Genomic DNA, 27873 nt, shown 5'->3' on the forward strand with positions numbered 1-27873 from the left:
AAGACAAATGAAGGGGTAGCAGAGCCGCGGGTGCAGCTACCAGACAAACAGGTGCCGAAGGAAGCGAACGAAATAAGCAAATGGACATGCGCGCAGAGAGACCGCTTTTTAACGCTTGCCAACGTGGCTCCTCAGTACTCAAAGAAATAGCTGTGGAGTTCCATATCGTGCAGACGGAGCGCGCTGCGCATCTCAAAGTACGTTTCGGTCGACACTGCCTCATTGCCGACGAAGTTCCGGACGATTTGCTTTTGCTTCGTCCCTTCCTTTAAGTACTTCAAATAAGACGGGAAAAAAAGGGCTATAAATTTTGGAGTGATAAATGTTTCCGCAAATGAAATAATTTCCGTGGCATGCGCCTCTGCTTTCTCACCCCACGAACAGCAAGGCTTAAAGTGCTGTACCATGTCGCAAAATTTGTTAAGGGAAAATGGGTCATTGTCCAGTGGCTCATCTGGGGAGAAAACAAAATGTGTGCCCATATTTTGACCCTGCACTGCCGTATCCTTACACTCGTATTTACTATTCCAGTGCTGTATAATCAGCATAATGTAACAAGGGAAAAAACTCGCAAACAATTCGTAATTCCCCCTTAAGAAAAAAAGATACCTTCCTGCAACATCAAGCGAATTATTCACAGGTTGATTCGCTATCCTCCTCAGCACAATCATGATGTAACGGTCATATAATTCCTTTCTAACTAAGCTAAAATGGTGATAGTATTTATTCATGGAATTGGTTTTCAGTGTGAAGGAATTGTTCACGTGGCATAACGGGGCAACTCCACAGGTGGACGCTGTGTGGACGGATGCTGCATGAGTAGATGCAGGGTGGGTGGACGAGGAATAGGCTGACTTGTTTCTCCCCTTTGTTAACCCATCCTGCACCGGGGACGCGTTATCCACTGGATTCCGTGGGTTCACATTACAGACCATGTAATACCTGTAGGTCAACCTGAAGTGGTCATCCACAAACCTCGCTACATCGTCATTCACGTTTTCATGCGACTTCCTCATTAAAAAGTTTGAGCAGTCAATACCACGAAAGGAGTAATTAATAACACTCAGGTTCGAAAATAATCTAGCCATATCCGCTAAGCTATTATAAAAAAATATATAATTTTCTTTTAATAACGATAGCACTTGGAACTTCTCCGTTGTGCTCATCATATCTGCTTTGCCATCTAATTCCGTGAAAAGTTCCATGTAGGTTTTACCCTGTTTGTTATGAGTCTTTCCATCACAGAGCATGGTAAGGCGATTTGTCTGGTGGGTACCGCTGATGCTAAGCGGCATCTTCTTAGGCGAGGTAAAAGTGTATACAGAATTATGTAGAGAATTTTTGTGGAGTTGATTTTTTGCCTCCTCAACATGATCGGTAGCAACTGTCGAGTAATTACTCGCAACTGCGTTTCCGATTATCCTCCCATAGGTTACCTTATTATTGGTATCCCACGTAGCATAATCTGTGCCCAGGTTGAAACAAGTTGAGCTGGACAAACGGTCCATCGAAATTGTGTCCAGACCCAGGTCCCTATACAGAACCTTCCTAGCAAAGGAAAAAATATCATTTTGGCACATAAGAGAAATGTTGTTAATTTGTTGGAGTGACATTTCATTCAAATTTGGAATACGATTTAGTAAGTCGAGAGCGTTAAAACAGGACCGTATGTCTCCATTGCAGTTATGTACCAATCTTCTTACAACCTCTTTCACGTTGCGATTCATGTTGATCATTCTACAGTAGTACTTTTCTGCCAGGATTTTCTCCAAATATAGTGGGTGAATTTTTTTTAACTTTACAAAAGAAACATGTGAAGAATTATTGATGTCAATTCCTAGCAACATATTGACGATCCTTATTTGTTCATACGCATTTATAAAAATTACCATGGGGTGAATTGCATAGCATTTTGGAAACTTCTCCGTGGTTTTGTTCTCCCGAACGTACTTTACATATTCCTGCTTACAGTGATTGATTCTGTTGAATATAAACTCCATCGAACTAGCGCAATTCGCTCTGAAGTCTTCCGAATATTCTAATTCGGTTAATGGTAATTCGTCCAGGAGGATAGCACGAGTGCCTATAAAATGTTCTTCGTAATAATTTTTTTCTTTCTCTTCTTCCCACTTTTTTTTAAGATCGATGTTGACAAATTCCCTGTAGAGGTAGCTCCCTGAAATTACTCTTCTCATTTGTTTCTCCAGAAAATTTGGTATGAACCACTTCACCGTAGTATCCTTTAGTTCTATGTCCTCCATCAGGGCGCAGAGCATTTCTACCTTCACATTTTTGTCTTTGCCCAAATGAGTTATCATTTCTTCGATCAAATGATTACATTTGATTAGCTTGCTCGCCACCCTCCTGTTTATTTTGTAAATCTCGCTGCAGTAGTTGGTTACTCTCTTTTGTGTTTTCTCCGGAAAGGGTAAATCCCCACCAACTTGTGGCCAATTGTGTACAATAGTAAAAGGGGAAGTTTCATCCTCAAAGGGGTTCTTCTTCCCTTCAAGTATGTCTTTCAATTTTCTGTACGCAGCATGGTGATCCTCTTCAAAATTCGTTGAAATGTGCCCCACCGTGTTGGCGAATGTCGAAACCAATTTTGTGCCCACTACTTTTGAGCGAATCTGAGGCATCATAGACGCACTTTCCTCACTTACCCTCTTGGGGGAGTTATTTTTCCTGATAAGGTCACTAGCCACTTCTCCCTTTAGGTAACTCACAAGGATGGTATTAATAATCAATGCCTCGGTCAGATGGTTGCCCAGGAAACAACTACACAGGGAGAGGCTCCTAATATTATTCAAGATATAAAAATTGTTAATTAAATGTGTCAACTCACCGTTTAGTGCCATTAAATATAGCAGACTTGTGCTCGTGTGACATTCTTGAGCCATGGTATCATGTATACCGTTATTCTCGTTACTATACAAAGTACTGTGTTTCCAAATGTGGTTTATTTCTTCACCCGTAAGCGCTTGTATTATTTTCTCCCTCTTACACAACTCACTACTAATCCGTTCATGTTGCCCTATGTATCGCTTTAAATTTGTCGTTTCCACCAAATCCGGGATTATTTCCTTTCCCCTGTGTAATTCTATAAATTGTTTAACTTCACTTTCGAGTGGGTTAATAATTGAAGGGGAAGATTTTTCTCCCTTCAGCACATTGAGCAAAATAGGCATATTGTTTCCTTCCCCTTTTTGCATTTCATTCCTCCTCATTCCATTAACGAAAAAGTAGTAGTTTCTTCCATAGGACATGAGAGTTTCAATCTCCTGCCTTATTTTCTTCCTTTCGATAAAGTCTGTTAATTCTTCCATCAGCGTGTTGGCCAGGGCGAAATCTTCATTCACTTCCTCCATCAGGTTAATATACAATTTTAAAATATCTATCACTGATTTCCTTATATCGTTTGATAACTTTGCGTTTGTATTGATATGTTCGCTCAAATTAGAAGAACACTGCATGCTGTTAACTATGTATTCACTATGATTTCCATCCACAAACATATCGATTATAAATTCCTTCTCAAGTGTGCGTACTTCTTCCTCTTTATCCAAAATGAGTGTTTTCAAATTACAAACCCAAGTTAATAGCTTGTTCATTTTTTTCCACATGTTAATCCCCACCATGTAGTTTTCGCGTATTTTTTTGTTAAACTGGTTAGACACAACGGAGGGGGGTAAAAACTCCATGTCTTGTATGCAGCGTGGTGGATTGGTTATTTTTTCCCCTGCCCTTAATGTGGGACTCACTAAATTCACATAAACGTTGTACAGCTTCAGCGTCAAGCTAGCTATTTTCCCGTTAAGTTCGCTGCACTCGACCAAATGTTCTACAATTTTCTTTTTAACCCTACTTTCAATATCTGGGGGTACCGATTTGTTCATTCTGCCTTTCGGGTGGCTGTTCCTCAATTCGGTTTTAAAAACTTTCTGTAATGGCCACTTTTCTCCATTTTCATATATTTTCCTCCTTTTATTGTTACTACTGATTCCTTGACACAACAACATGTTGCATACCTTGTTCTTTTTCACGTGCTTATGTTCATCCTGTTTTTTCTCATGTATTCTTGTTACCTTCTTTGTATTTCCAATTTGGCAATTCGAATAGAGTAAAAAATTATTATACGGATGGTAGTACTGTTCATTATCCTCACTGGTCCTTCTAACCCACGAAATATGTTCCTGCGATTCTGATTCGTAGTGGCACTCTCGCATATTTAATTTGTCACATAGGTACTTTATTATTGTGCTTTTCCCACTTCCGGGTGCCCCCAGAATTACACATATATTCCTTAATTTCTGCACATTGATTGTCTGTTTGCCACTGCTCAAGTTTTCTAACTCTTTGCTTAAGATTGGGTCATTATTGAATTTTATCAAATGGGTGAAGAAGTCCAAAATGGTTTGCTTGTCCTTCGGGTGTATCAATATTTCGTCGAAGCTTTTCGGCATGTAGTTATTCATCTTGTTCGCACCAAGTTAATATTTGGTGATTTTTCCCCTCTTCACGATATTTCTTCCCACTGGTAGAGTTATTCGGTATAGAAAAAGCTATAAAAGGAGGGGCCAAAAAAAAAGAGGACATAACCCCTGCCTATTTCGCCTTATGCCTTTCGTACGAGTCTAAGTGGCCATTGTCGTCCTCCTACAATAAACCTTAACGTGTACACATAAAAAAAAAAAAAAAAAAAAATTCAGTGTTCCACATAATTGTAGCTTCAACGTTCTATATTTTGGCAAGTTTATTCACATGCATACGCACAGGTATACCTACGCCATCAGATCAAGATGGTGCTTTTATATATATGTGCATACATATATGTATTCATATATAGCGCATGCGTTACGCACGTGGCGCATTCCGTGGTTTTTGGAAAAAAAAAAAAAAAAAAAAAAAAAAGAATAGCGCGCTTGTGGTTTCCACTCTATTTAATTTAGTTTAAGTCGATTTAATTTTTTTCAATTCGATTTATCTTAATTTTACAGGACTGCATTTTATTTCCTCGCGCGCATCCTTCATCCCACCCCTTCTCCCATTTTTAAGAAAGGATAATTTCTACAGAAAAGTGCCATGCGTATGAATTCACTTTGATGAAAAAATCCATTACCAACTTTTTTTAAAAGTAGATTTTGAAAAAAATCGCGGAAAAGAAGTAATAACAATGAGAGAAAGAAGGAGAGAGAGAAAAAAAAAAAAAATGACATATCTCCATATATCCAAGTGAACACGCTTTTTACAGTCATGCATAACATTTTTCCATAGAGCCACACTTCACCAAAGTTGACATTTTTTCCCTTTCTATTGCAGAGGTCCAAGTGCAACATCGAAGAAGCCTTTAATTTAGAAGCCCACCCACCTTTACCTATTTTCTTAAACAAGATGAATGAAAATATAAGCAAAGTAAATAGCACCGTGGTAGAGCTACTGGGCATGTCTGATTTGTTCAAGAGAATGCAAAACGCCTGTTGGAGCAAATGTATACCCGATGTAAACGATTCGTTACTTTCGGTAGGCGAAACCAGTTGTGTTGACAGGTGTGTCCATAAGTATATGGAAATACATACACTGGTGGGGAAGAATCTGCAGGAATCTCAGCTTCCCAAGTGAGGACCCGTGGGGTAAATGTCGTCCCATGGGTAGGGATTCTTAACATGGATTGTTCCTCAACACGTATAAGCGTTTGCACATTAAGGTATCTTTTTCATAGTTGCGTACATTAACACTTATATGTAATCCCACTTTTTTTCCTTTTTTTTTTTTTTTTTTTTTCTTTTTTTATACAACTGAAATTGTGCAGTCTTACTTGAGCCATTTTTAAGAGGCGCCACTTTTCTTTCCCCCCTCTCCCCCCCCCGATGCACTTCCTTTAAAAGGAACATTCAGCTGCACCATATGTAATTCCGCCAAATTTAATTACACCCTATTTAACGGTATTTCCCTCGTCAATTTTATATTTTATGCCTATCCATATTTTGCAATTTTAGCCAAGGGGGAAAGGTCCCATTTGTATGACGGGGAACGACTTCTACAAATTTGCTCATTTCAATTTGTTGTTGCATTTTTTCTTCTTTCTTGTTCTGTTTCTTTTCTTGAAATAAAAAAACAAAATAGAAAGTGAACTCGCGCCACACTTTTATAATTTAAAAATCGACACAGGTCGGTTACTCCTAAAATTGTGTAACTCAGTGTACACATGTAGAACTTCTCAAAATGATATAGATGCGTCGATCATAAAAAAAAAACGCAAGTACACCGCAAAAGGGCCTATATATTTTTGCCTCATCGGAGTGGGTATAATCACACATAGGAAACGCTAGCATGTCATAAAATTACGCCAAGAATTACTTCCAATTTTTTTTTTTTTTTTTTCATATGAATTTTAGTGCCATCTATCGCTACCCAAATGGGAATTATACATTTACACTGTTAAATCATCCATTTCATGCTAACCATTTTAGCTAGTTCGTTCCGCAGCTTTTCCCCCCTTTTTCTTACCATTTATTCTTTTACTAATTTATATCCCCCGCTTATTCGCCCATTTTAACCTGTATATTTGACGAAGATAGAATGAGAGGAGAAAGAAAAATCCATTCACGAAAAACGGCACCTTCAAACCGATGTTGACAAAATTGATGAGCAGCCTTAACAGGTGTAACAACTTTTTTGCGAGTAAAAAATTCACATTTCAATTTGCAAATGGAAGAAAATATCAGTCGAGCATTTTTCGAAAGAGCGTGCGAAAATTGATCCTCTTCTTTTATAAAGAAATACATCCAGACTTGACACAAGAATTACCAGAGGAGCTAAAAAAGGTGAACAGTGAATCGCTCAGTGTTTTAAATTCATACATAGACATCTTAAGTTCGACGGAAAGAAGCGAAAGTAACATATTCTTGGAAAAAAAAATTGTTTTTTTTAAAGTGTTTGAAAATTCACAGAATAAAATAATCAAGGGGAGGTACAAAAATATTGTTATTAAATTGCAAACCCTGCCGAATAATTTATCAATCCAACAGAAGGAAGAAATCACAGCAAAATTGATATACGACATTAGGCAATCTTTGGAAAAAATAAAAAATGTAAGCATATTGGATGAATGCGATAAGGAAAGCATCGAAAATTTGGAAGAAGACATATTCTCTTCGAACAAAGGGGGGAAAAAACAAAATGGTGGTATCAACTCCATATGGGACGATTTAACCGAGCATGTAAAAAACGCACAGGCCTTGTTCCAACCGTCAGAACAACAAACCACGTTAATACAGAAAAGAAAAAGCTACTTTCATTACATAAAAAAAAAATTGGAAGAAAAATACCAAAAAATTAATCACAAAAAAAGGAGGGAAAGAAAGTTACTAAAACTGAATGAAATTGCAAATAAAATAACACGCGAAAAATTCCCAGACATAGAAAATAAAAAAAATAAATACGACAATGACATCCTCTATAGCAGTTATAAAATTGTTAAAAATGGATTTGATCCAAATTTAATTTTTTTCCATAAGAACATTAAAACGGAAGAAGAAAAAAAAAAGGCGATCGAAAATTTATGTGGAATGCACTTGAAGGATGATGCCGATAAGTGGTTGCTAGAAAATTGCCTCAAACTTTTAAAAAATCATCAAACGCAAATTCCGTTGGTTGTTTACCCGGATAAAACCATCTCCTTGTGCCCAACCTTTGGCCTTATTTACGTAATTATATACCTGTGTGTATGTGCAATTGTGTGGAACATTGCGTGGTGTCGCTGTTATAATGCCATCCCAAGGATAGACACACTTGTATGTGAATCTACCTCCACAGATATGCAACTTCCTCCCCCCCTTTTTTAGATCCCAGTCGACTTTTGCGTGAGGGACTTCTTTAACTTCCTGGAGGGCAATCTTCACCGGGCGAGAAGCATCAGGAAGAAGGTACATGTGGAATAACTTCGGCTAAATGAAACGCGAATTGAAAAGATTGCAAACCGATCCAATATGTCTACACTTTTGTTTATCCACTTTCTTCCCATCTTAGGTTTTAGCAAGCTTTGAAATGTGATATTACCGCAGACAAGTCCCGGACGCCATTTTTTTTTTTTTTAAGTCAAATTGTGAAAAAAAAAAAAAAATTTTTTTTTTTTCTTCTTTTTTTCGTGAACAACGGTACATTCATTAATTTAAAATAGATTTCGTTGGTTATACTGTTATATGTTATTTGGTTATATTTAATTTTATAAATATGAATAACTTAAAAAATTGGTCCTCGCTACACGTGCACCGGGGGGTGTTGTCGTGTTGTGTCGTGTGTGTGCGAAGTATACATCCCTCCTGCTACGTAAAGGGCTAAACACCTCATGAATCATGAATCGCATGGTAGGTGGAGCAAGGGGGGGAGCGAAACACAAAAAAAAAAAAAAAAAAAAAAAAAAAAGGATATACAAGAGAAGGCACAAAAAAAAAAAAAAAGATACAAGAAAAAGTACAAGAAAAGGTACATGAAAAGGGTATAAGAAGAAGTGGTGTGCAACAACGGTGTAGTCGCAGAATCAGGGGGGGGTCACAAGAATAAACGGGAAGACATAAAAGCAGAGGGAATGCTCACATACCATTCCAATAATTTTTCCATGTGTTCTTTTTGGTGGATTGGAACAAGGGGCAGAGGGCTTCCATTCTGTGATGGCTATCGGTTCGACCTACGCACACGTAAACTTATATCTACACATACATAGAGAAATAGATATGTACACACATATCTACATATGGGTAGCTTCGCCAACGAACATGGGGAGCACTAAAGGAAGATATTTAAAAATGAAAAAACAAAGGAACAAATGGGGGGAAGGGGGTAACAAACAAAAGATCGTTCTAGCAGGGAGAGACACAGCTTCTTACATTTTAGAAAGGGGCAAAAAGCATATTACCAAATATACACATGATGGTGCAAACAATTTCTGGGAGACATGTAATATATCATTGCTTCACACGGATAGTAAGTATCGTGACGGCTTGGACTTTCTTCTGACTATCCTCGTAAGATATTTTGTAGACATTCTTAATGGAGTCTCGGCAAAGAGGACAATTGGGGAAGGAATCCTTCAATTTGAGTGAATTAAATATCATGGACCGTATGCATGTTTCGCAAAATCCTCCATGCATACAGGGATAGAGCACCACATTTTTAAAGCGTTCATCGCAGATTTCGCAATACTCCAAGGATGACGTACCTGTGTTGTTTTCTACACTGTCATATTTTTCATTATCAACATGGTTTTGATTTTCGTCCTTACTATTATTATCGTTCCCCTCCTCGATTTCTTTCCCATTGATGGTGTCATTTTTTTGAATTTTTTTCTTCTTTATATTTCGCCTACTAAATAAATTGTTCAAGTCAAAGATTTTGTTTTTTATGTACCACGATTTTTTCAGTTCGCCTTTATTATTCTCAGTGAAGTCAATTTTGCTTTTGCTTTCTCGCTCTCCTGTGTTACTCTCCTGGGTGATGTCCCGATAAATGTGCTCATTTAGTCTAACTAGAGTAAACTTCTTTCCATTCTTTTTGCTACTTTCAATTATGTGTAATTTTTTTTTTCTTTGGCGGTTTGATGGGAAATCTCCAAAATTGGTTAGTCGTATTTGTTCTATGTAGGAATCATTTAGAATGTCTATGAAGAGCACTATGTCAGTGAGGATAATAGTGATAACGGTGGCCTTGCTTATATTGAATAGGATAAATAGACAGGCAAAGACAATGTTAACCCCGAACAGAAAATCGTGCACATACTGCATGGAGAACGAAGCTGAAGAGCAATTGTCACTCTCATTTCTTAATGCATATTTTCTGAATACTCTGTGTAACACATACGACAATAAGCAGAACAGAGTTATGTACCATAAGAAATATTGAAAGTAGTAATTGAAAATAGGGTCGATATCGTGTAGCCACCAAGTTACGCAGTCACCACCTAAGATGATCTCTAAAAATAAAATGGTACTCACTGACCACATATATTTGGCAAGGTACCTTCTTTTGCTCTCTATCGACAGTCGGTAATTCTTGAAGCATAGAAATAACACAAAATCGTACAGAATTCTTGACAAAATTAGGGCGATGCGCATGCAGAAGAAAAAAACCGTCAGTATTAAAAAGATGGTGCTAACTTTTAAATGCTTCTTTTCAGATACAAATAGGAATACGTAATTACTTCCTCCAGTGAGCGTATTTGAACTTATATTTTTACATGGACTTAGCAAAGATTCCTTTACCCTATAAATGGACATATTTCTCTTGCTCAGTTCGTCATACAAATGAATAGAATTTTCGATTATTTTTTTCTTATTTTTTTCATCATTCGAATTGTAGAATTCTAACAAATGGTCACATTTTATATTTAATTTGTTAACCACTTCACACATATTGTTGTGGAGTGTAAAATTCCCATTGGATATTTCGTCCCTTATCATGTCATTCGTTAGGTGCCACGTTTTTAGTTCCTTCTCATTAAACTGAAACAGAAAATTATTTAAGAAGGCGCTATTGTAATTTGATTCGACTAGCAAAAACTCATTTTCTGCTACCCTTACTTTTAATAGGTTATTATACAGTAGGGCAAATTCCATACTAAAAAGTGCCAACATTACAAAGATGAACAGAATTATTCTAATGGCTTTATTTAAATTATATTCTTCAAAATTTGGCTTTATCTCATACCCTAGTATTTTCCCGATAAAGCATCTCTGATAAAAAGCTAGCTCAAGCCCTTCTTCATTTTCGTATTCGCTTTCATTCACGTGCGTATTTCTTAAGTCCCCTATCGTTAACACGTAATAGTCTAACTCCTCTGTATTCGATGTGTTTTCTGCCGAATTTCTACTTCGACTTGGGTCATTCTGCGCCTCGTTTCGGTTTTGGTTTTGCATACTTGCCAAAAGATCGTTTTGCCTTCCTATGTTTCCTCCACTAGGAGGTACTATGCCTTCGTTTAGTCGATTCTCACTACGGGGGTTGTTCTCAATAGGGGCATTCTCGCAGATAATATTTCCATTCCCTCCGATGCCTCGCGTAACATTTTCCATCTCGTCGGCATTTCCAGAAACGATGTCCAATGACTGTCCATTTGGTTCTTCCTCAATGGCGACGCCTCTGGAATGATTTTCTTCCAGCTCTTCATTTCTTCTGAATGTAGTTGGAAGAGCAGAATGATCCCTCAGGGAGGCATTTTCGTCCTCATCGTGGACAGAGTGCGGACTGGGTGGCATCTCCGATAGACCATTATTGGGGTTATTACTCTTGTTGTTATTCACATTGTGGCTAGCGCCATGACGACCAACATGGTGATTACTATCATGACTAGCACCATTACTTGCACCATGATTTGAGCTATGCCTGTGCCTGTTTGACCCGCCGCTTAAATCATGGGGGAGGGCAGCATCCTCCCGTTCACTAGATTCATGAAGACGCAGATTTGGAGAATTATTCTCCGCGCCATGCACATGAACACATTGAAATTTATTTTTCACCCTGACATTGGGGATTTCCAAATCGCGTACATGAGACTTGGATACTTTTCCGTTAGTCACTTCCTTCTGATTATTCTTCAAGGAAGCGTAATCACTCATACTGGATGAAAACATGTGCTCCATGCTTCTATTATTATCGGCACTACGCTCTTCATTTTTTTTTTTCAAAAAGTGGAAGCTGCGGAGTTTTTTTTTGTTTTTGGCCCCTTCTCTGGGGACAATTTCCGGAGCATGTTTCTCCTCCATTTGACCTTTCGTTCCACTCATCGTTGGGGCGAGCAGGGCTTGCATATGTGTATACACATAAGGCTACGAATAGGTACACTTACACCCGTATATACATGCGTATGTACATTCATGTGTACGCAACTTTTTTTTTTTTTTTTTTTTTTTTTTTCACAGTGAGAACAATTCCACTGTGCGCAGTTGATCCCCTCGATTTACTCCTTTCGGATGGTACTATTATTATTTTACTATTTCTTTTTTTTTTTTTTTTTTTTTTTGACATGTATGCTAGGTACACATGGGAAGGTTTAGTATTGCACATGCATATATGTTCACAAAAACACACATAATAATGTATTTGCCAGGGGTAATTTGCATGTTACCCTTTTTTTGTTCACTTAAAATATTGAATCTTTCGCTTCTCTGCGTGTACAAATGTGTCTCCTTTACAATTTTTGGTAACGTTAAATATGGCAAATACGGACGAGCCGATTGAGCAAAAATATTCTTTCGCACAATGTCCGTTGGGTTCGCTTCGTTCTACGTCGATTCGTTCTTCAGTCCCCCTTTTAGACTGTTTTTAAATGTGCACAGCGTATGGCTAGCGAAAAGCATAGGCAACATGCAGGCGTAGTTCCGTAAATACATGCGTGCATACGTTCCCGAAGACAGATAGACACCTTATGCCTGCTCTGCGCATTCGAAAGTAAACGTTTAGCAAGACGGAATAAAACAACGTATACTTAGGACAAAATCAAAAAAAAAATAAATAAATAACACGCAAAAAAAAAAATCAGGATTGAAAATGAAGCTTGTGTTAACATCAGGTATGGAGCTGATTTTCATCTTAAAGCAGAAGCGCCTTATACACAGAAGTTGTACTTCCGCAGTTACAGCTATGCTCCTGGCTCGGTTATTCGCGACAAGGAAAGGTTACTCCCTCAGGAGGGGCGGCCCTTTTTTCCTACTTAAAAAATGTACGCGAAAAAGCATACCCCTCATGCGCATATGTACACATATGCTCCTATATGTATACATATAAAGGCACGTTAAGTGGTACACAAAACAGACACACGGTCTTCTCCTTTCCACCATGTAACCAGATACAAACAATGGAAATACTTAAATCAGTAATCTAATGGCATGTACAAATGTTTGGACGACTAATCACTTCACACTTGCTGTGCTGTAATTATGCCGTCTTTCTATTTTATACTCGCCAAAGGATGTACCAACGTAAACATAAAGGGGTTATAAAAATCGGTATGATGTAAGTTAATCAAATACGTATGGCATACAGAACGGAAATATATATATTCACAGGCGCACAAAAAAGGAAAAGTGGCGCTTAACTGGCTAATTTTCATCACAATTATTGTGAAAACGTTTTTGCATAAAGCATTATAACGTATGCGCATGCGTGTTTTTTAAGAATTGGTGTTATCAATAGCATGTATGGATTGATTAAAAACGGAAATTGCATGGAGGGGTCGGTAGAAATTTTTGGTCAATTAAAAGTTCACTCATTTGCATAATCAATAATTCGAAATTTTTTATTTGCCGTAAATTTGTTTACTTGCAAAGTTTCTTTATCTATCTGCTTTATTTGGATTCTCTTCTGTAGCAGTAAATAAATAACGAGATGCAGAATCAAAACCTTTCCTTTGGGGGGAGAAGTTTTTTCTTACAAAATTTGCAAACTCTCTCCAAGATGAAAATGGAGCGTTCTTCCTTTTCCTTTCCTTTGCAAATTCGCAATTGCAAAAGCGTTTCAAATGAAAAAAAAAATCATACCACCACATCATCAGTATGGGCATAATAATATATTCACGTGGGCTACGAATTTCTCATCGCAAATATTCTTAAAATGGTATACATAAAATAAATATGTAAATATAAGTGCCCATAAAATTGCCCTTATATACATATTAACCCGTGCGTAAAAACTTCATGGCATATTTGGCAAATTCCACTCTGCCCATGGTTCAAAATTTATTTGCACTCAGAAAACAGCCTTTTCTTGTTTTAATCGTTTTACGATTTTTATACATTACGTGCTTCTTCAGATTTAAGGAAAAAAAAGAGTACATAAAAGGAGAAAAAAAAAAAAAAAAAAAAAAAAAATACATGTATGGGATTCATTTATATATTTTATGACGAACCCTTTTTCCCCTTTCATCATCATTTTGATTATTTTAATTTTTTTTCTTTTTCCCATTGTTTTTCCATTTTCTTTCCACGTCTTTCATTTAAAAAAAATTTCCGCATTTTGCATGTAAAGAAAAAACGAACGTGTGGTAAGAGGAAGGGAATTTTGGGAGTCTTCAATTTGATGTCAGTACCATCGCTTTACTCTGTTTATGGTCCTTTTATTTTGAAGGAAAAAATTAATTTTCTTGCAAACTCAACTTATCAATTAGCGGGTGAAGAACAAGGCAACCCCAACAATTTATATATGTGAAAGTAATTAAGTATACATATATGTACTGTACGAAAAGGTTTGTTTTCCTCATTTAATAAAATCTCCAAATTATGCTTCATTTAAAAAAAAAATAATCCCCAGAGTTGTTGGGCGGAACACAGAGGAGAGCATTTGCCGTTGTCATTCGGTTAAGATTTTTCAACAACACAAATGAGACGCCCATATCTGTCTGCAAATTCGTGAATATGTCTTTTCGGGTTTCTGTCTTGTGCGCCTACACTTTTTTGCATTACCACTTGTTCATGTTAACGGACAAGCCTTTTTCATTTCATGGCCGCTTCGGCATAAGCCGTATATCCACAAACGTTCAAACTAAATAAGGAAACAGCACAAATGCCTTATGTGGATTTTTCGTTATAATTTAAAAGAAAAAAAAAAAAAAAAAAACTATTGTGACAATGAGCCAAATGGCAAAAAAAAGAAGGAATTTTTTTTTTTCACCCATTGGTAAACATATTACGAGCAAACATATATATATAAAAACACATTAATTCAAATACGTAGACCTAACAATATGTTAATAATGTCAAAAGAAGTGTTTACAAGTGTAACGCCTTCAAATAATTTCGCCACATCCATGTTGAAATTCTTCTTCGCCCCTCTCCGTTGGTTTTCAATTCACATGGGATTAACACGCCAGCAAGGCATATACGAACAAATAGAAAAAATTGAAAAACGCCATTTCATGGGTTTAGAAAATTTATCAAACGTCTACATGCAGATATATAGTCGACCCATTGGGGAAGAGCAAATTGACCAACTCGTATGAAAAACTAAGTATAAATTTTTCATGATATAAAATGTTTGTCCACCTTTTTGTGCCATCTTTTTTTTACATTATGAATAATTTTCCAAATGATAAGAATAATTGTGCGCATTTTTCTGTTTTTTGCACAAATTTGTGTATATCCCCACATAATTCATTTTTACCAAGGATGGCTAGACATGTGAGTTACCCATAATATAACAACACGTTTCTTATCTGCGTAGTTGCCAAAAATACGAAAATGTCCAAAGGGGAAAAAATATACATAGTGGCACATACTTTCGCTCTAAGGTATGAGCTTTCTCTTCATTAATCAACGTATGCCGTTGTACCAATTTTGCTTTGGCTTACATCAACTAATTTAAAGAAAAATTAAAGTGACCCCTTTTTTATAGAGAAAATTAAAATGATACAAACAGCTCATTTATCTGGATAAGAGTGAAAGGATGGGAGGAAAGTAAATAAAAATAATGTAAAATAAAATGGCACAATTGAATTATTCCCATAATGCCATTTCAAGGAACAACGGATGATCGATCCTTATGCCCCTTGAGGCATGCACATGCAGACATCCAATCATATTTTCATTTTTGCATTTTACGATGTATGCATGTATGCCATTCCAACGTGGAAGACAGCTGAATTTTGTTCATCCCTATCAATGAATCATAACTAAAACAAGTGTAATTCAAGAAAGACCACTCATCACATGTGCAATATTCTGTCAAATTGCCATGGACAGTGAAAACAAAATGAAATAATATTTTCCAAAATGGAAGCATGATCAAAAGGTACAACTTATAAGAGCGTGAAAACGGCTTGCCTCCTGAGTGGAGCATGAATAATGTAAAGTTGATCTTTAAAAAAGGTTGCTATACATTTTAGCAAGAGGAAACTTCCTTATGCACAAACACATGAGGACATGCATGAACACATGTGCGTGATGAAAATACGACCTTTGTGAAAATATATAAATATTTTTAGTAAGAATCTTCAGGGACGCTAAAAGTGTAGTTCCTTTGGGGGGAATTCATTTTGTGATAAAGGCTGGCAAAAATCTTACTATATTTTATAGCGCCAATGTGATCTTTATAGATTGGGGCAACCATTAATTCTCATTTATATCATGTGAACACATCCGCGCACAGATGGCATATGTATACATCTTCAGGTGGAAAAAAATTATTACAAGTGTTTCCTCTCCTTTTTTTTTTTTTTTTTCACAGAGAAGACTTACAGCAGAAGTGCACGTAGGTTGTTTGTACCCCTTAACCATCTTTAAGTGAAACGCATAATTTGAAGCATACCGAATGGGCCTGCTTATTAAGGCGGAAACTCAGCAAAAGGGATAATTCATATATCTTTTTTGTTTTTTTGAAGAGCTTAGAAAAGATGTGCTAGCTTCAAAATTGTAGTTTTAGCAAGGGGGAAGGAACTACTGCCAATGCACCATGGTGCACTTCGCCTAGGAGAGAACAAATCTCTTTTTTTTTTTTTTTTTTTTTTTTTGCCCATTAACAATTTTTGCAAATAAAAGAAATAATCAGGTGTGCTGAATCAAGGGGAGTGAAACAAATGGTACACGTGGACGCATGCACAGGCAGGCGTGTGCAACAGCCTGGCGACTTACACGCACGTGCGTAGGTGGAATGAGCCTTGTGCGCACTGCGCTCGTCCCTAAGGATCGGCAACGGATAAGAGGCAACCTAAAATAATTTATGCACAAATTTAGGATGGTTCCTAGGAGGACTACCCTTTGCACGGAAACGATTTTCCTTCAAGGTACCGAACCATTTCATACTAACTGAAGTTCTTAAACTTTCATCAGCTGAATTTTCTTCTAAGTATTCTAGAGAATATGCACACCTTTCAAGGGTTGGTGCTACTGACATGCTTGGGCCTCCTTTTTCTGTAAGACCTCCTTTGCGTAACCTCCTTTTTTAGGTCTCCCCTTAAGTACCTTGTCTTTTCCTCCTCTTTTAAAATTGTGGTAAATGTTAAGTAACAATATGGTAGCAACTGTGTGAGGTTCCACGATTATCCACCGCTGACCCCTCAGAACAAAATAAAAGATAACTCTTTTGTAACATATATGCACAGCGAAGCAGAACTGCATGTCTCTCAGATGTCATATGACTCTATGCAATGCTACGCTAGAGAAGAAAATGAGCCAATGTGTAGGTGCCATGTGTGCAATCAGACACACCATGCTTGAGAAATTAAGCGCATGTGTACACAAGTACCCTTACTCTAGCATAAATCAAAATGCCCTGTTGTGCATAAGTGCCAATTTATTGCTAATGCACAGGGGGAAAAAAAAAAAAAAATAAAAATAAAATGAAAGAATAAAATACGGCATATGTTACCTTTTCCAAAATATATGTAAAGAAAATACATTTTTTTTTTTGCTTTCCCCTTTTTATCGTAAGAGAATTGCAAAAAAAGAAAAAAATAAAGTAAAAATAAAAAGAAAATATGTGTGACCCCCTCAAAATTGCATATAATTTGCGGAAAAAAAAAAATATATATATATACATAAATAAATACACAATATACGAATTTTTTCTTTAATAAAAAATAAACCTAAAATGTTCAATTAATTAAAAACCCTTTACACAAATGGGAAGGTTTGAAACGTGTTAAAAAAAAAAAATATATATATTAATGTTAAAAATAAACATGCAGCACAATAATTTTTTCACGTAATTAAATAACATTTTGTACACAAAATACGCATCATATGCCATTTTCCCCCATGGCACGTAATTATATACGTATGCGTGTATGCATTATTATATCCCCTACTATTTTATGCCCATAAGAATTACACTCGTGTAAATTTACATAAAAACGAGCACGAAACATACGTACCTGTGCGTGCTTCCTTGCGTGCGCATGTAAAAATAGAGAGATAATGAAAATTTAAGTCGTAATTAAAAGCCCCTGAAAAGAGAAAAATAATTAACTCTTTAATTTTGAAAAAAAAAAAAAAAAAAAAAAAAAAAAAAAAAAAAAAAAAAAAAAAAAAAAAAAAAAAGGTAAGAGGAAGGGATACACAAAAAGGAAAACTTTTACGTATGCAAAGAGTTTTGCATTTTGTCAATCCCCTTTTATTTCACACTTCTTTTTATAATAAAATGTAGCAGTATGTTTCTTTCTTTTTTTTTTTTTTTTTTTTCTTTTGTAAAGATTAAAGAAAAAATTAAGTGACATTTTGTGTGCCGTGTTTGTTTGTTTATTTGTTTTTTTTTTTTTTTTTTTTTTGCGTCAAATGAACTTTATTTACGAACAATATTTTTTTAAAAAAAAAATTATAAGCGTAAAGCACGTAGGGTTTAATGTAAACACACCAAATTATATATTTTTTGGCGCTTTACAATAAGCCCGCACAGGCATATACGTACCAGCGTGTATTCGTATATATGTAATGTATATATATGCACACATATGTACGCAATACGAACGCGCGCGTAATTCATGTACAATTGCGTTCTGCATATGCATACACATGTACCCGCTCGCGCACTTGCGTACAAGCGCGTACACTCACGCATACGTACGTACATACGTACATCCGTACGTATGTACGCTTATAGATATGTAATTTACAAATAAATATGCGTACTTACGAACAAAAGGGAAAAAAAAAAAAAAAAAAAGAGAGTGAAATCAATTAAAAAAAAATAGGTCAGAGATGACACATGATACCTGCCAAATTAATCAATTAAGGAGCAATAACACCTGCATAAACGAAAATCATGTATGCATGAATACGTTTATTTTATGTTCATACATGTATTGCATGATTTATTGACATTTTCTCGCACCTTTACATTAGCTTTCCTATTTTTATAGATACACGTCCCAGTTTATGTACACCTTTCCTGTTTATATATATTTTTTACCCTTTATACATACGTGTAAGCGTATTCCTGATGCATATAAATGAATTAAATATAAATTAAATACACTATGCTGTGAAAAAAAAGAAAAAAAAAAAAAAAAAAAAAAAAACGAAAACGCGAAGCTGTTGTGGATACCCACAGCATTAAAAAAATATATATATTAAACTATAATTAAATGCTCATATATGCCTTCATGTACGCATTATCATATGCATTTTTTCTTACCTACATGCGCAGTCACGTACGCATTTATGCGGGTTTCTTCTCGAGGGTAAACTGAAATATTTAGCGGTTTACCTACATGTGTACGTTTATACATGCCTACCAACATACGCACATACACCTATATATGTACACAGCATATGTGTGTGATTGTGCCGCCTCCTCCAACGAACCAGAAATTAAAATAAAAAAACACACACCAAAAAGGGTATAAAACATCATACTCTGGAAGGGGGGAGGAGGAGGAGAAAAAAAAAAAAAAAAAAAAAAATGCGCACACCTCATTTATGTGTACCCTGTGTAAATATTCCATGCATGCTATTTTTTTAAATATGTTATAACAAAACATCCTGAAGAGTGTATACCCTTTGTGTATGCCCATATGGATGCATGCGCGGATGCTTATGTATACGTACGTATTCATATAACGTATGCATAGGCATCCACAGATATAGGTAGATGAACTCATCCTATGTGTACACACTTTCATGGCAAACATCCCTAATTCACACGGCTTTTCCTTCTACACTACAGCACCCGCTTTTATATGCCTACCTAACCTTTGTGCACATCCAAGTACATGTGTGCAAAATTCAGGTTGTACCGCCTTTATACCGTGTGTAATGTTATAATCTCCATCACATCCGATTAGTTACTTATATATGTATGTACAACCCCAGGCACACATGCCTGGCGAGCGTACCCCTCCCCCCCTTTACATCTACGTGTCACCTCAACGCATACATATGTGTATGTGTGTATAAATGCGCTTTAGTTTTTACGTTCAATTTTCACCATGGAATTCTTGAGCAACATATATGATAAGGTCCTGTCCGGTTATGTGTCCACCGACGTGTTCAAATATAAGACGTGGCAAGAGGGTGTGCTAGGGAAAGACAGAAGTAGCTGCAATGGGCAAGGAAACGATAATGACACGGACGGCGTGAAGAGAAAGTTAGAAGAAATATTAGGGACCTTCGTTAAAAATGGAAAAATATCACACGCTCTGTGGGCCCAACACAAAATGTTCATAGGGGACGAAGGAATATATATCCTAGGGGAAGTAATAACCATTTGTCAAATTGTGGAGTTTGTGGATGCAGATGACTTGGTTGAAATAAACAGCAACGAAGAATTCAAGGCAAACATTTTGGAAGAGTTAAAAAGGAGGTTAAACATAAAAAGGAAAACGGAAATGTTGGAGGAGAAAATTATTACAAATATATCCATGTGCAACAGCAATTTTGACGATGAAGACGGGAATAATGACGATAATGAGGGGGATGCAGATGGGGATTGGGCAGGTGGAGGTCGCGGCTTCGACAAGGCTGACAGGGTGGACAAAAAAAGAAGGAAGAAAAAAAAAGAGGGTAGCAACAAGGATAATGAAAGTAGCTATAATGACAGCAGCTATAACGACAGTAGCTGTAACGACAATGATCGTGATGACTCCAATCTAGGAGACAAAAATGCCGTGTCCAATTTCGTAGAAATGCTATGCGCAGGAAAAACCAATAAATTTGGGTTTTGCGAATACGATCAAAAATTCAATGACAGATACAATCTGAAAAATAGTAAAAACGACCGCAAATCGTCCAAGTCACTAGAACATTGTATATTACCCTTTCGCGAAGATTATGAGCACAAGTATGTGTGCCTGCTACTGAACCACTCAGGAAAACAGGAAGCGAGAATATTACGATTTAGTAGAAACTGTGAAAGTACAAATAAATTATTAGACACGTTAAAAGGAACAGTTACGTTCTTAAATGAGCTTCGATTTTTATTCAAATTTTTTAGATCACAAGTGGTGTTGAAGGATAGAATTTATGGAGAGTTTTGTGCTTATATAAAATTTCATAGGAGCGATCCTAATTTTAGTGGCACGAAAGCCATGAATGAATTTTTTAATTCGCTAAATGACAGTGCACTGAAGCAGCTGTTCTTTGGCCTGAATGAACAGAATTTGAATTTGCTAGAAGAAGCAATATCCTATTGTCCTATCGCTACTTTTTCCTTTTTTAAAAATATTAAGCTTTTGAAAAAGATCAATGTGAATGCCACTAGGCGGACGTGGAAGGCTGTTTGCGGTTTACAGAGGTTGTACAAAAATTTGAAGAAGGTGCGGGAAAAAATGGCGCTGGATGACCCCCGCCTTGTTTGCGAGGAGTACAGCTCCTCCTGCGTTGGTAGTAGCGGTAACCTTGATGCCTATCGCAACGGTAACAGTAATGCTAATGGCAGCCGCGATGAAGGAATCCACAATCAGGAAGATTACCATCAGGAAGATTACCATCGGGGTAATCGTCAGAGCAACAGTCATACTTATTCCTCCTCGAGCGAGCACGTGCGACTGGCACACGCACAAGGTAATAACTCCCATCCCTACGAAACGGAATTGCTACATTCGAAAGAAAGAGAGTTAGCCTTTAAGAGCAGTAGTAGCAGTGTTCATGCCGGTGGAACTGGCGGCAGTGCAGTCGCGAGTTCGACCGCTTGCACGAGTACATGCTCTGTTTCGTGTACCGTTAACAATTGTAATCATAGTAGCGGCCACGTGAGCAGCGGTATCGTAGGCCTTGGCAACAAAAAAAATAAAAGCGATTTATTTACGGATAAATCAGAAAGTAAAGAATACCACCATCAAATGTTTAGTAACTCATTAGATTTACACACTGAAGAAAAAAAAAATAAAAATATAGAATTAAACAAACTAAATGATACCTGTTTATATGTTACCTCAGATGAAGAGAATCTTCAAATGGCCAGGACTAACAACATCACGGGTGAGTTAAACTGCGCGAACAGAACTATCGAGGAAAATAATAAAACGTTACTAGATCAAACAAATAAAATGTTCATGGATGATAATTACAGAACAGCAGATGAAATGGGAAGACGTTTAAGTGAAAATAGATTAATGAGGGAAAATTCCTTGGATGATGTAAGAGCCAACATGATAAAATTATTTAAGACATATGGAGGACAGTGTCGTATTGGGAAAGTTCAAGGAAGGTGTGAAGACGCGACGTTTCAAACGGATATACCTCCTGCGTTTGGAATATTCGATGGGGTTGGTTCATGGAGTTTAGAAGGAATTGACGCTTCTAAATTCTCCATTGGTTTGTCACTCGCTTGCCAAAGGGAGGCAGAAAAATTATCGAAAAATTTAAACGACTATGCAAAGGTGTCCTACAATACTATTATCAGATCGAAGTTATTGTTAAGAAATTCACTAGAGAGCGTCAAGAAAGAGTATGCAGATGCGTATGGTAGCTCGACCGCCATCGTAGGTTTGATAGATGAATATACTGGTAAGTGTGGGATAGCCTCTTTAGGAGATAGCGTGTGTATGATTCTTCGAAGGGAGTTTCTCCCAGGGGATATAAATTTCGAAAGGGAAACTTACCCGAAATTTCCAGTGGAATCCTTTTTATATTATAATAATAAAGGAAGGAACCCTTCCATAGTGCGTAAAATTATATGGAAGACGAGTGAACAAAAATGGGAGAACGGAGCCCCCTACCAACTATCCAACTTGCCGGACCGTAGCCAATGGAAAGACTTAGAAAATAGAGGTCTACATAGTTTCGTAAAGATATTAGAAAAGGTAGATATTGATGGAGATCCACCCGAAGCCGCTGTGAGCCCTCCATCGGAAATTTTATGTATGCCCGGGGATTTAATTCTACTAATGAGCGATGGTGTGAGTGATAATCTTTTTGATGAAGAAATAGAAGCCTATTGTACCTTTGCCATCAGTCCAGAAGAAGCATGCGAGTTAGGAGACCCAAGTGCATTCACTCCTGCTCAGGACATAGCTTATTCTATTACGAACATAGCTAAGAGAAGAAGCGGGGACAAACTTCACAGCAAACCGTTTTTTCCATTTCTTGGGAAGTATAGAGAACCAAATAGAACCTACAAAGGTAATAAGGTAGATGATATTTCTTGTGTTGCCATATGGGTAGTCTGCGAAACAGAAGACAGTGTAAAAAATTTCGTTGCTAACCCGGATGAGCCATCCATACTGGAAACGGACAAATACTATTCGAATAATTATTTCCAACACTTTAACAAAATAACGGATATTTGTACACCCACAAAGAAGTTTATTAAGGAGAAGAATCGCATCGAACGTGTTAATTTGCAACACATTAACATGGATTCTGGCGGGCTAAGCGGGGAGGGAGAAACTGCACACGGAAAATTTGGCCATTCCAATAGTTCAAATATGAATGCCCATTTTTCGGCCAACTTTTTCGATTCCTCCGAAACGCCCATTAAGTTTAGTCTGTCTGATGATAACAAATATCAGGATTTGAGTGATATTGTTTTGAAGGACGAGGATGACGCGAGCAGTGCCGACGCCGACAATAGCTACGGCGGTGATAGTCATGGTGATAGTCACGGTGACCATAGCGGCGATGAGGAGGTGACCCTCCCACGTGATAATCCCAACGAGGTCGACTCGAACAAACTGAGCGACGACATGGATTCTATGAAAACACCAAATAGCAACAGTCTCAAGGCAAGATTCAAAGACCAAATTTTCAATAGGGATGACTTCGACCACACTCCGAGGCAAAGAATATCAGATGACCGCTTGGATGAACATATAGAGAGAATAAATAATATGTACATTAAAACCCCCATTTTGCATATTGATAAAAACATTAAGACGAACAAAACAAGTGTAAGAAAAACCAAGGTATCCAACAAGGGAAAAGGCATGAGCAATAAAAAAATGGAACAAGGAGACACGTCTAGTATGCTGAATTACGAAACACCAAAGAAGCAAATGATTATGAGAAGTGGGACGAGGGAGAAAGGAAACGTAGTCACATCGATAAATGAAAATGCAGTTATGAATTCCTTTATAAATAATGAAACTCCTGTTAAGTCTAGTGTCAGCAAGGATACTTCATTGAAGGTGGATAAAAAAATTACAAAAAATAAAAGGAAATCCGTCTTCAATTTTGACAAAAATGAGTCCCCAAGTAAAATTAGCTACTCTAAAAAAAGGAGTAAAAAATCTTAATAAAAGAAAAAAAAAAAAATATATATATGTATATATATATATATATATATATATATGAACTCAAGATGTACGTTTAAAGGGGAGAAGAATCGTGAAATTTTTTTTTTTTTTTCCCCCCAATTTTATCAAGTATAACCAAATGTGCACTTCCCCTTTTTTGTTGGAAGCATGTGTATCATTTTTTTTTTTTTTTTTTTTTTTTTGAAGTGAATATTTGCCACTATCGTGTAACATCTTGTACAGTAGAAGAAGTGAAGCAAAACCAGACAGTCGTATGTGTGTGTAGGTGTGTGTATACGTGCACGTGTATATGACGTATATGCGCATGTATGTGTGTGTCAGCGTACGTTACTACATGTATATGCGCATGTTATAGTCAATGTGTAGGTTCGTACCAACGCACATAACGGTACCCCTCACATTTGTGTTTTAAAAATTTGGCTATAAAATATGTGCGCCACATATATATATATTTGCATTGTCGTAGGTGCGTGCTTAAACATGTATGCGCTTACGAAATGTAGATCTCTGTGTATTTATATACATACGTGTGTATGCGTGTGTGATGAACAGGCCTGTGCAGAAAGGAGGAAGATATTACGACGCACGGTAACCTATCTCTACACAGGAAGGGATAGGTGGATGTCCATACATTTGCCTACACGTTTACACATGTATATATAGCGCACATATGTAACAGCACTTTTTTTTTTTTTTTTTTTTTTCTCTCTCTCTCTATCTCCTTCCTCTTTCCTTTCTGTGCCTCTGTTTTACCCTTCCCTCCCCCCTCTTTTCCTGCGAAGCTTCCATCTTTATTAGATTTTGTGAAATATGTATATGTCTACGGGCATGTATGTATTGGTAAAAAATTAAGTATGCGAATTATTTTCACATTTATTTTATTTTTTTTTTTTCGGCATTTTTACCTTTTTTTATGCTTTAAAAATTATTTTTTATTGTAAATTTTTTTAGAAATATTATTCTTGCTCCACATATGCTCGTCATAAAGTTTCAATCAGCCCATGTTTCTCACTATTTTTTTTATGCGGGTGTGTATGCGTGCTTATGATGTGCATGTACGCTGGCACATGGGCAGATGTGCATGTCTACACAGGCGTGCACAACTGCATAACTGCACAGCTACATCGCTACACAACACCGCCACAGAATACCGACGCACCACATAGACACACACCTACACACACGCCCCCGCACAATGCGTGCCCCTCATTTTATTGTTATTAATTTTGCTTCTATATGATGTAATTTCGATATTTTTAAAAGTATAATAATTTACACAAATATATGTAAAATTACATTCAATTTTTTAACACTTTTTTTTAAGTAAAACACAAAGCAGAGCAAACGTGTTCGCGTGCAAGTGCCCTGCGCCGTTCTACAAGGAATAGGAGCTTACATCCGGGGTGTAAACCGTCAGTTACGAAAAATACATAGGAATAGAAAGGGTCATGGTAGTGGGATAGTTTGTCCCCATTTCCCCAATTAAAAAGAAAAAATTAGTTCACCACTCAGTCATTCTGTTTGGAATCTTCAATTTGTGTTCTACCAATTGTTACCATTCTTCTCGACGTACAACTTCATGGAAGACGCCCCTTTGCGTAAGAACACTTTTCATTTGTTCTTTTTTTTTTTTTTTTTTTTTTTTTTTCCTACTTATTCACACATTTTTCAAAATAAGCGGTAATCAATTTTCCTTATTAGTATACTAAATCTTAATCCAATTTATAGGGTCAAAAAAAAAAAAAAAAAAAAAAATTTAAGCGGGCGTAAATTACAACGTGTGGAAAATTAGACAACTGCACTACAAATTATTACGGGGAATAGGGAGCGGTACAAAATGGCATGCGCATTCCCGACGTGGAAGGAAGATACGCGTTAGTGTATAGAAAAAGAGCTGAACTTTTGAAAAAACAAAGGAAAAAAAACTAATTATTCATTTTCAGCAGAAAATTGTAGAAACAGCCATTCGGGCACATTAACTTTTTTTTTTTTCTTCTTTTTATAGGGGAGAAAGGGATCAAACTTTAAGTCTCCAAAGATGTGTTCACAATTCTAATGTAGTAGACCTTCCGATGAATCGTTCCTATTCATTCTCTATTTTTTCATCGTCTGCCTTTTTTTTTTTTTTTTTCTTCTTCTTCTTTTTTGAGTTCTTTGAGTTTTGATTTTCATTCTCATTTTCGTTGTCATTAATGGGGTTCCATCCTGGCACCTTTCTTTCTGTGCTCTTATTCGCCAAAATTTTCAGGGCGCTATTTGTGATAATCTTTTTTGCACTTGATGCACTGCTGTCGAGGGGATTATCCCTTGCATACATGTTCGTGCTGGAGCTGGCAATTCTACTCTGATATTGCTGCTCTAGTATTTTACCCTTCACTTGATATGCGCAGTTTTCCTCCTGACATGGGGTAAGGTGATGAGAATGAACACGCAAGTGAGCTTTATTATTCGCGGAAATGTTTACGCGTGGTAGTAACGTGGAAAAATCTATCGGCAGATACTCACCTGCGGCATGTAGTCCGTCCTTACGCGAATGGTTTTCCTAAATGTGCCGTCACTCCTCTGGGTACCCTTAATAAATTTCTCATTAGTTTTCTCATTGAGTATGTAAACATCGCCTAACGGTGTCACCACTTCCTTCAAATGATTCTGTCTATTGTCGTTATTTTCAAAGGAGTTGGGACTCCCTGAAAAGTTATTCCCTGTGGCATTTCTGCTGTTCATACTTCTATGTGTGCAATTTATGTTAAAGAAATTGAATTAAAATGTTAATTCCTCTGAAGGTATAGCAGTTGACTGGACAAATCACGATGCTGTGTTTGGTGCATCTACGTACGAAGCTGCGTGATGAACTCGTGTAATTTTCTTTCATGGAAAAAATTTCACTGAATGTGTATCTCCCCCAAAAGGTGGCAAGCGTGAATTTATTAGGATTGGTGCTTCATCGCATTTGTAACCTTTCTCCGATGGGTAGACGCTAAGATGCACTCTTCACGCACACAAATTATTTCATATAGAATGTATACGGTTGAGATAAATCGAACAAGTTCTGTTGGGCGATCGATATACTTGTACATTCAAATTGTAAAGGAGGGATCAAAAAAAAAAAAAATTTCCCTTCCACTAAAACAATTATGGGTTTATGTTGCATGAAAATTGCGTTAACCTTTTAACTATATTATATGCCGATAAGCATGTGACATATTCCATTCCCAAGCAGGTATACGCAGAATGCGTTGCATCAGGAAGGAGAAAATGAAATTACTCTGGCTCACCGTTTTTTACATTCACTCGAAATAGTACGTATTATTGGAAGGGGCTTACAAATTTGTTCCCAAAATGGCGGTTTGCTTAATTCGTGAATATGAACTGGTTTTCATAGCCCGCAGGGAAAAATACCTCCTTCCGGGTAAGCAGCTTAATTGCGTAGAAGAAAAATATCAACATCTTCCGCATTCATTTTTATTCCTGCTTTCTAATCGCTTATTTTATTATTATCCTATTTTATTATTATACTAATTTTTTTTTTTTTTTTTTTTTTCCATTCGACCGCCGATCAATGGGAAAAAATTTTGGTGGCACAAAAGAAAAAAAATTTTTTTTTCACGTGTAGCATACCCAAGAATGGCAGTCGTAAAACACCACTTTGCTTTAAGAACAACAATAAGAAAAAAAAGTTTTCATAAGGTTCTAGGCGTAAC

The 27873-nt window shown here is 36.8% G+C and overlaps 6 protein-coding genes across 6 annotated transcripts; 3 read left to right on the forward strand and 3 right to left on the reverse strand.

Moving 5' to 3' along the window:
• Positions 1-131: 131 nt before the first annotated feature.
• Positions 132-4475, reverse strand: PKNH_1308400 (conserved Plasmodium protein, unknown function; the record flags this gene model as incomplete). The annotated part of the gene is made up of 1 exon (XM_002260554.1): positions 132-4475. The coding sequence occupies one exon, from the start codon at positions 4473-4475 to the stop codon at positions 132-134; it is 4344 nt and encodes a 1447-aa protein (XP_002260590.1).
• Positions 4476-5391: 916 nt separating this feature from the next.
• Positions 5392-5619, forward strand: PKNH_1308500 (Tim10-like protein; the record flags this gene model as incomplete). Its single annotated transcript, XM_002260555.1, has 1 exon — positions 5392-5619. The coding sequence occupies one exon, from the start codon at positions 5392-5394 to the stop codon at positions 5617-5619; it is 228 nt and encodes a 75-aa protein (XP_002260591.1).
• A 1025-nt stretch (positions 5620-6644) lies between these two features.
• PKNH_1308600 (uncharacterized protein) lies at positions 6645-8052 on the forward strand (the record flags this gene model as incomplete). Its single annotated transcript, XM_002260556.2, has 3 exons — positions 6645-7706; positions 7845-7925; positions 8029-8052. The coding sequence occupies 3 exons, from the start codon at positions 6645-6647 to the stop codon at positions 8050-8052; spliced, it is 1167 nt and encodes a 388-aa protein (XP_002260592.2).
• A 911-nt stretch (positions 8053-8963) lies between these two features.
• PKNH_1308700 (zinc finger protein, putative) lies at positions 8964-11801 on the reverse strand (the record flags this gene model as incomplete). The annotated part of the gene is made up of 1 exon (XM_002260557.1): positions 8964-11801. One exon carries the CDS (start codon positions 11799-11801, stop codon positions 8964-8966), a length of 2838 nt encoding a protein of 945 aa, XP_002260593.1.
• An 8105-nt stretch (positions 11802-19906) lies between these two features.
• PKNH_1308800 (protein phosphatase PPM11, putative) lies at positions 19907-24151 on the forward strand (the record flags this gene model as incomplete). The annotated part of the gene is made up of 1 exon (XM_002260558.2): positions 19907-24151. The coding sequence occupies one exon, from the start codon at positions 19907-19909 to the stop codon at positions 24149-24151; it is 4245 nt and encodes a 1414-aa protein (XP_002260594.2).
• Positions 24152-26255: 2104 nt separating this feature from the next.
• On the reverse strand, positions 26256-26896 carry PKNH_1308900 (mago-binding protein, putative; the record flags this gene model as incomplete). Its single annotated transcript, XM_002260559.1, has 2 exons — positions 26256-26570; positions 26678-26896. 2 exons carry the CDS (start codon positions 26894-26896, stop codon positions 26256-26258), a joined length of 534 nt encoding a protein of 177 aa, XP_002260595.1.
• Between the last annotated feature and the right edge of the window lie 977 nt (positions 26897-27873).

The sequence above is a fragment of the Plasmodium knowlesi genome, assembly GCF_000006355.2.
Source record: "Plasmodium knowlesi strain H genome assembly, chromosome: 13".
NCBI classification, from domain to species: Eukaryota; Apicomplexa; class Aconoidasida; order Haemosporida; family Plasmodiidae; genus Plasmodium; species Plasmodium knowlesi.